At 38.6% G+C, this 9,663-nt stretch overlaps 1 protein-coding gene across 1 annotated transcript in view; it reads left to right on the top strand.

Annotated features, from left to right (window-relative positions):
- The window catches only part of LOC146655388 (inactive phospholipase D5), a 30,256-nt gene continuing 20,593 nt past the window's right edge, over nucleotides 1–9,663 (top strand). The window contains exons 1-2 of the mRNA XM_085428869.1: nucleotides 1–72; nucleotides 5,852–5,988. Of these exons, the coding sequence (XP_085284995.1) occupies nucleotides 1–72; nucleotides 5,852–5,988 (209 nt within the window). The remainder of the gene's footprint in view (nucleotides 73–5,851; nucleotides 5,989–9,663) is intronic.

Genomic DNA, 9,663 nt, shown 5'->3' with positions numbered 1-9,663 from the left:
ATGTGGACGCTGTACCAGTCTGTCCTGGTGAAGAGAAAGCTGAGAAGCAAAGTTGTTGAGTTACCGCTCGATGTATGTCGCTACCCTCACCTATGGTCACAAGCTTTGAGTAGTAACCGAAAGAACAAGACCAAAGATATAAGCAGTGGAAATGAGTTTTCTCCAAAGGGTGGCTGACTTCTTCCTTAGAGATAAGCGCTATTTTTAAATAAAATGTATTATTATTATTATTATTATTATTATTATAAGGTGAAGACTCCAGTCATTTGAGAATGACCCAGATAAAACCACTACTTCTCTACATTGAAAGGAGCCAGTTGAAGTTGCTTGGCACTCTGACTAGGATGCTTCCTAGGTTGGATGTTCTGGGCATGTCTTACCGAGAAGAGGCCCCGGTGACCCACAACATAAGTGGAGAGATTATATCTCTCGACTGTGTGGCCTGGTAACCCCTCAGCGTTGCCCTGGATAAGCTGGAGGACGTGGCTGGAGAGAAAGAGGTCTGAGGTCTTGTTTGCTGTGGAGGGTTTGTGACATAAATGTTAAAAATAATAAAGGAAATATGTAAAAGTAGGATGTACCCTCACTCTTTTTGAACTCCACATTTTGAGGCCATAAAGGTACAGTAAGCAATTTTAGGGGGTTGCTTAAAACAAAACAAGAATGTTGTGCTTATAAATAAGTACATTGATTAGTGTGTATTTGTGTCTTCCAACAAAATTACTGTGTTCTCAGGAACTATTAAAGCGTAAATCTATTAAAGATCCATAAGAGCAAGCACCAGTTTGTGAATCTGTCATGTTGCCCGGCATCCTGAATACAGGGAGTGCAGAATTATTAGGCAAATGAGTATTTTGTCCACATCATCCTCTTCATGCATGTTGTCTTACTCCAAGCTGTATAGGCTCGAAAGCCTACTACCAATTAAGCATATTAGGTGATGTGCATCTCTGTAATGAGAAGGGGTGTGGTCTAATGACATCAACACCCTATATCAGGTGTGCATAATTATTAGGCAACGTCCTTTCCTTTGGCAAAATGGGTCAAAAGAAGGACTTGACAGGCTCAGAAAAGTCAAAAATAGTGAGATATCTTGCAGAGGGATGCAGCAGTCTCAAAATTGCAAAGCTTCTGAAGCGTGATCATCGAACAATCAAGCGTTTCATTCAAAATAGTCAACAGGGTCGCAAGAAGCGTGTGGAAAAACCAAGGCACAAAATAACTGCCCATGAACTGAGAAAAGTCAAGCGTGCAGCTGCCAAGATGCCACTTGCCACCAGTTTGGCCATATTTCAGAGCTGCAACATCACTGGAGTGCCCAAAAGCACAAGGTGTGCAATACTCAGAGACATGGCCAAGGTAAGAAAGGCTGAAAGACGACCACCACTGAACAAGACACACAAGCTGAAACGTCAAGACTGGGCCAAGAAATATCTCAAGACTGATTTTTCTAAGGTTTTATGGACTGATGAAATGAGAGTGAGTCTTGATGGGCCAGATGGATGGGCCCGTGGCTGGATTGGTAAAGGGCAGAGAGCTCCAGTCCGACTCAGACGCCAGCAAGGTGGAGGTGGAGTACTGGTTTGGGCTGGTATCATCAAAGATGAGCTTGTGGGGCCTTTTCGGGTTGAGGATGGAGTCAAGCTCAACTCCCAGTCCTACTGCCAGTTTCTGGAAGACACCTTCTTCAAGCAGTGGTACAGGAAGAAGTCTGCATCCTTCACGAAAAACATGATTTTCATGCAGGACAATGCTCCATCACACGCGTCCAAGTACTCCACAGCGTGGCTGGCAAGAAAGGGTATAAAAGAAGAAAAACTAATGACATGGCCACCTTGTTCACCTGATCTGAACCCCATTGAGAACCTGTGGTCCATCATCAAATGTGAGATTTACAAGGAGGGAAAACAGTACACCTCTCTGAACAGTGTCTGGGAGGCTGTGGTTGCTGCTGCACGCAATGTTGATGGTGAACAGATCAAAACACTGACAGAATCCATGGATGGCAGGCTTTTGAGTGTCCTTGCAAAGAAAGGTGGCTATATTGGTCGCTGATTTGTTTTTGTTTTGTTTTTGAATGTCAGAAATGTATATTTGTGAATGTGGAGATGTTATATTGGTTTCACTGGTAAAAATAAATAATTGAAATGGGTATATATTTGTTTTTTGTTAAGTTGCCCAATAATTATGCACAGTAATAGTCACCTGCACACACAGATATCCCCCTAAAATAGCTAAAACTAAAAACAAACTAAAAACTACTTCCAAAAACATTCAGCTTTGATATTAATGAGTTTTTTGGGTTCATTGAGAACATGGTTGTTGTTCAATAATAAAATTATTCCTCAAAAATACAACTTGCCTAATAATTCTGCACTCCCTGTACAGTAGTTGAGATGAATTATGTATTTGAACTGATCGGATTCAGTTGACTGAAATCTGCAATTTACTGACATCTAGTGGTGAGATTTTACACACTGTACCTTTAATGTTAGTATTTTGGCAGTCACCATTGCCTTAGTGTTGGGACAGAAGTTATATTTAGACCAGAATATGGACTGCTAATGTTTTTGCTATTGCCGCTCCTAGACTCTGGAATAACCTCCCGGATGATGTCCATACCTCTGAATCTATTCAAGCATTTAAATCGCGCTTAAAAACCCACCTGTTTAATTTAGCCTTTGAAGCACATTAGTTTGACTGTCACCTGGCTTGCACTACACTATGTTATTGTCATTATAATTGTAATTGTACTATTTGTCCCTTGTTTCTGCCTACATTGCGGTTATATTGTGAAGCAATTTGATGTACATTGGGCTTTTAAAATGTGCTATAGAAATAAATTTGATTTGATGATTTGATTTGATTCCATTAAGGATTGTTTAGTGAGCTGCATCCCAAAGACATAGATACAAGCTGATTAGTACTAAGTATCAGACTAATACTACTAACACTGCACTCACAAATTGAAGCACAAACTAGCAATTATTTTGTTCACATTTTTTGATAATTGCATTAAAGTTTTCTTTATTTGTCTAGCTAATGCTGCTACTTCCTATGATTTAAGGAGCACTGACTTCTAGCTGTGCTCCAGTGCCAGGTAACATGGTCCCTTGTGAGCACTAACGTGACCTTTTCATATCACTGCTATCAGGCACAAACACAACCAATCACATGTGATTGGAGGTTCAGCAATTAAGTTAATCTCCTTGCTTCATCTTCTTTGTCCGGTCAGTCTAAGATGTAAACTGATTGCATTATGGTTTAAATGGAACATGTACGGTGTAATATATCTCATCCACCAGTGGAAAACGCCATTCCTATGGCAGACATCAGCGCAGACAGATAGTTGTGTGAGAATGAGAGTGTGAAGCTGAATATCCCAGCTAGTGTGTCTTTGCTTCTCTGGGAATGCTCCATTGACTGGCTCAACGATTAATTTAATTCCCACATTGAGGACCTGTGGGCGTTCATCTCTCTAGCTACAATAAACACACTACAGCAACCAAAGCTATGTGTTTGTGTGGCTCGCAGAGGTTGATGGTCTGTGATATAACATTTCTCTTTGTAGACAGAGAGTTTAGCTGACTGTGCTAGTGATCTGCTGTGCAAGTGTTCAAGGGTAATTAATTTGGGCTCTTCTGGCTGGTTTCTCGGAATCAGGATGCATTTATTATTATTTTACAAATAACTATGGCAGTTCTCTGTAAATGAGTCAGTACCTTGAGACTACAATAGAAACATAATGTCCCATTTACTGCTTGTTGGTTGTAAAGTTGATTAAAATCTTTAACATACTGATATAAATATTTGAATATTTTTTCTTCACTGACTAGTAGAGCGTTGTAATATGATTTCAAGCAAAAATCAATACAGTTCTATATTTCATTTTTGTATCGTGAATTATTTTCTTCAATATCACTAAAACTTTTACAGAGTTACACACTATAAGAAGTTGGAAACATGTACAGTATGCCTACTAGCCACATGATTACATATGTATCTCTAGACATCTATAGTCAAGTTTTTATAGGAATCTATGCAGGTTAAGCGGCATAGATATAAATGAGTGCACCCCTGTTGTTTCATTAGGAATTAAGGGGCTAAACAGCAGCAGTGGTGCTAATCAGTTGCACTTAATTAACTGATTATCAGCAGATGTGACCCCCAGCGCCGGTCGTTGCTGGAGGTTTGCTTATAAAGGCAAACATTTAGGCAGATTGTTGGTCTGAACCATTCGGGTGTGTGTCAACACCATCTTCCCAGGGACGTCCCAGTAAATTCACCCTAAGCTCAGACCGTGCAATGATCAGAGAAATTGCAGAAACCCAAGAGCTCAGAGTTCACAAGCCTCAATTAGCATGTTAAATGTTAAAGTTTATAAAAATACATTTAGAAAAAGAATGAACAAGTATGGCTTGTTTGGAGGGGTCCCCGGGACCTCTTCTCTCTAGCATCCAAAGTGGATACTAAACGTTTTGCTAAAATCCACAGCACAGTTGTTATGCATTTGCTTTTTTGTTTAGTTTTGTTCTATTTTTTGAGGAGAAAAAAGAAACTTGAACCACCTTCAGCAGGTTTTTGAAAAACAAACAAACAAACAAACAAACAAAGGCTTAAGAAGACAGCAAATGAACGTGATGTAGGAACTTTTGAGCCGATATAGAAAACTACGTGTATGTTGACTACAACTATTGTATTTTACATATGTGTCATATTTCATTTCATTTCACTGGTCTGAAATGGTCTTAAAGGTCTTTTCTATTATCATTTTTTAAGCTTGTGCAATATTTGGCCTAAATAGTTTTCTTCTATAGATCCATCATAATCACCAGAACCACACACATTTCTAAGTCATCTTGGCTTTCACTGCACGTTAAATGCAGAGGTGACATCGTATTTAATATGATGCTGTGAAAATGTGTTGAATTAAACAAAAATGCTTTGTGGCATATAAAGACACAAAATACAAGATACGTTTACCATGACCTCTGAGCTGGTACTATGTAATTTCCTCTACTTCCTGGGGGTCATGCAATTTTAGATCTTGTATGTATAATTAAACAACAGCAAATGGAACAAATCTGGTTATAATTATTTATACATTTTATCCCATTTCTGGTGTGTTTATCTTCAGGAGGTAAACAGAAAACTGTACAGTTATTTTGCTACTGCCGGGTCTTTCAAAGGTCGACAAATCCCCAAGGAAATATTCTTAGTAAGAAACTTTTCCTCCTCCTGTCAACAATAATGGATAGTGTTCTTTTTTCAGAGTAGATTTGCACCCAGAGGGGCTGTTTGGCTGATGAGGTAGAGATATTGCATTTCCTTTCACACTGTAATTGGTCAGCAATGCATGGGACAAAATTACATTTTGGCTTTGTGATTTCTCCAAAGGGCTGATTAATATTAACAAGCAAAACAGATTCTTTGATGTCAAACTTCATATTTGCATGTTGCACAGTTCAGGTGACCTTTATTTTCTTCTGAGTTATATCGGATGTTGAAATTCATGAGACCATAAATATTACCAAAAAGAAATTAAAAAAATTAGAGACAGCGAGAGAAACAAAACCACCTCCTTGTATATCTTTTGTTCTTTTCTTCTCATTCCTGTTTCTCGATTATATGAAAGTCAGAACTTCCGAGGTCATACTTCTTACATGTTGGTGTTCAATTCTCCTCTATCATCCAGTGACCCGCTGAGCTGGGCATTAAATCACTTCTGTCAGCCAGACGGCTAATAGGAGCCAAGGTTGAAGAACTTTGGCTGTGTTTCTGCAGTAGCGATGAAGAGCAGAAAATGTGCCTTTATAATTTAAGTGTTGTTGTTTTTTATTCTTTCTTGCAGTCTCAGCAGAAGTGCATTGTGATCTTTGCCTTGGTGTGCTGCTTTGCTGTATTGGTGGCCTTGATTTTCTCTGCCGTGGACATCTGGGGTGAAGACGAGGACGGGATCACAGAGGAGAACTGTAGCAAGGATTGCAGGTGAACACTGCTGATCTGTAAACACACAGCTGTAGAACACCCAGAGTGGTTTCCAAACTTTCTGCCTCATCACAAGTTAAAAGCTAAAGCTGATTTTTTTTTTTTCTTTATTAGAATTGCAAGAAAATTATTTGCAAGAGGTCTGAAAAATTGGAGAAACTAAAAAAAAATTAGGCTGAGAAACACTGCATTATTTTATGTTGTGAATTATATCAGTAGTTTTTCATAATTATCACATTTTGACCCTTTTGACTTTTTGTCATAAGACCTTCAAGCATTTTTCCTTTCGCCTGTACTTCTCATTGTGTTTGTTCTATTGTATTACATTTCCCATTAGTCAATTATAATGGAAAGCTGGTTTAAATTGATAATAAATAGATTTACAGAATTTAAAAGTTACATCAGTTTCCAATGTTTCCACTGGTATCTATCTGTGCTGCATCAGCAAGGGTATAGATATCATAGTCGGGAAGTTTATTTATGTTTTAAAATTCAGTATGTGCACTGTTGACAGCATTGTAAGGTCACAGGATCTACAGTGAGCTCACAAATCAGGAATAAAGGCTTGCTGCAGCAAGTCCTACAGCCCTGAAATGACGTAGCATTTTTCACTTGTGATTCCCTCATCACAGAGTCAACAGGTTTTTAGGGTTGGGGTTCTAATTTTTTAAGGGCTTTTGATTGGATGCCTGAAACGAGCTCTGTATTTACACAAGCTTCAGAAAGATTAAAAAACAAACAAACAAACATCTGCAACAAAACACAAAAGTAAATGCCGCTCTCCTGAACTTTGAAGCTTTTATGATATTTGGTAACAAGTAACTAAACAAGTCAACAGAAGTCAAGGACGTGGTCCAGGCTATTCAAAGCATCATGCCAAACACAGAAGTTTAGTGGTGGAGATCAAATTAAATCAATTAAAACATTTTATGATGATCATCAAAAAATGTAAACGTGGCATTTTTGTTTATTTCCCACTGAGCTTATTTTCTGATGTAGTCAAGGCGACTTACAAATTAGCATTTGAAATCAAATAAAAAGTAATATAAAAATAATACAATAAAATAAAAATCCCTGTGACATTCTACGCTGATATCACCAGGTGGCAGATGGAAATAACACACACAAAAAGAAACCTCAGAGCTGAATAAAATTTAACAAGCTGTAGTTTGAAAATGAGATATACAGTGATTCCTCTGTTTTTACAGGGTTTAATGTGGATAGCACCAAAATGCTGTACACTGCAGGCAGACTTTCAAACTAAAGAAGCATCAAAATCAAAAGTATCAAAATGGTCAATAGAAGTTTAACGAGACAAATGTGAAGACAACTGGAGGGAGACAAACAGCAAGCAAAACTAACACCGGACAAAATGAAACAAGAAATACAGACATTAATACTAACACTTAACAAGTAGGAGACAAGCGAATCCAAAGGAAAAATACTGAACATGGGTTCAAGAAGACTCATGAAGACAAAAAAAGACAAGACCAAAGAAGAAACAGATGGAGGATGAGTGAAGGAACTTCAGCTACTAATAACAGAAACAAAGCCATGAAGCAAAACAGGAATGAAATCATCCAAGATGGCACGGGAATTAAAAATAATAAATAAATGGAATAAATAAATAAATAAATAAATAATACAAATCAAAGCTCCAAACACCTGGAAATCAAAACCCAAGCAGCAGCTGAGACTCAAATAAGTAAGTGATTCAAAACTAGAGATCACTGAGATGTTTAGATGCAAGTAGACGTGCGAGATATAAGAAGAAGCAGTTAAGTACAACAAAGGAGCGAAGCATTTACTAAGAAATGAATATCTTTTGAGACTTCGGTTGACATGAGTTAAGTAGCTTCTCTTTTGCTTGTCTGGGCCTTGGCAACTGTAATAACCAACTGTCTGGAATTGTTTGCATTATAAGTGAGTTGACTGTTGCCTAAAGCACCAGAACATAACAAATGTCTATTCACTCCCCCACGGGTGTGAAATGATGACCAGGCTGTGCCTACAGTTAATTTAAACCAGACTTTAGCAAGTTTCTACAGTCTGTTCCAAGTTTTAAGATTATAGATCCCTAGACAAAAAAAGTGTAAAAGCCACTGCAGCACATCCTTGTAGTCCAGAGTAAAAATGGCTGATCAGCAGGCATCCAGCTGATACAGCAGTCCTTTTCTCCTGCTCGCCACTTCGTACTGGTTCCTCTCCATTAAACTCTTATTATTCAATTTAACATTCAGTCTTGAATTACTTCCTTCTTCTCTCTTTAAGTCTGTGTCCATTTACTCTCTCCCTCCTCTTCCTCCAATCAGCTATTAACAAGCCTTTAGAGAACTCTATCGGGCATCTATCTCTTCCACTCAAGGCTGAAAGTGTAGTCCCAACTTGTAAAGACAAATTGGACTCCCCTTCTCCTCTGAAGGGCCCCTAAAGCTAGTGGGTAGAATGAGAGATAAATATAAGGCCAGTGCAATGATTGAGGGACGGTGATCCAGGTGGAGGGAGAAAAAGAAAAAGTTATCAGGGTAGACTTGGAGCTTGAATCAGTGAGACACGAACAGATGTTGTTTGCTTGGCAGGCAAATTCCAGAAATGTGTGCTGTCAGACTTCTACGCGTGCACTGTTATTCACTTTGCATGAGCTTAGCGATGACGCTTTGACTGTGACATGCATCATTTTAAAGGACTACGAGATGTAATTAATGATTTCATAAAGCGATTTGCTCAAAGCAAGTCCCAATGCAAGGTCTGAAACATGATAAATCACTGTGAGTTTGACACATTCGTAATGGGGTTGCGGTGAGATTTGCTCATGCAAGCCCTTTACATTTCTAAAGCGAATTCATCAAAGCAAATGCATCTACGGCTCATACTTGCATGTCTTATATGGAAGGTTCACACTCTGAAAACGATCTAGTGATTAACTTAAAAAATGAAACTACTGAACAATCGAACAGAGCCAGGCAACCTCGATGCTGTGTAGCCATTACTCTCCTTTAACTAAAAACCCCCTTTGAGCTTCCAAATAACATGTCAGCAGCTTTTATTTGTGATGTTGTAATTTTGACTTGTCAGTTGTTTGTTTTGTTATGTAGATTTCCTTTTAATCTGCTTTGGCCTCCATCATGAATGATGCTAATTCTTGCATCCAAAGAACAGGGTGGGATAAGATGGGAGTTGCTGCCACTCTGTGTCCTCGCTGACGCAGATAGTTGCTTCATGTTTTCCTGGCAGTATAATCAAACACATAATTAATTTGATTTATACTACCTCTTCCGATGATAAACAGTGTAATCTACAACTGCACTGAAGCTTGAAGCCTCTTAGGTATACAACAATGTGCACGTGTGTTGCTTTGTTGTTGGAACAAAGTGGGAGCATTAATTTTCCTCTCATCTCATCGCATCCAAATGCGGGTCTGATCCATCCCTGGTGTACGTCTATAATTGCTTCACGTAAGACAGCTAATAAGGAGGTTAGTATTGATCCATCAGCTACTGTGGAAATGCAGAAAGTACGCTTGAAGAACCACGCTTGCCTCATCCCTAAAATCAGACGCGTTTCAGATATCATTTACAGATAATCTGAATATGATGTATGGATCTAACAACATGGCATCGCCCATTGGTTTGAGGAGAGGACTAACACTTTTTTAGCTAAGGCTCTCAGGCTCGG

Source organism: Rhamphochromis longiceps, linkage group LG13, assembly GCF_057381845.1.
Source record: "Rhamphochromis longiceps isolate RC_006_pf linkage group LG13, R_longiceps_female_GT1.1, whole genome shotgun sequence".
NCBI lineage: Eukaryota > Metazoa > Chordata > Actinopteri > Cichliformes > Cichlidae > Rhamphochromis > Rhamphochromis longiceps.
Note: the sequence above shows the minus strand (reverse complement) of the source record. Positions and strands in the feature narration are given on the sequence as shown.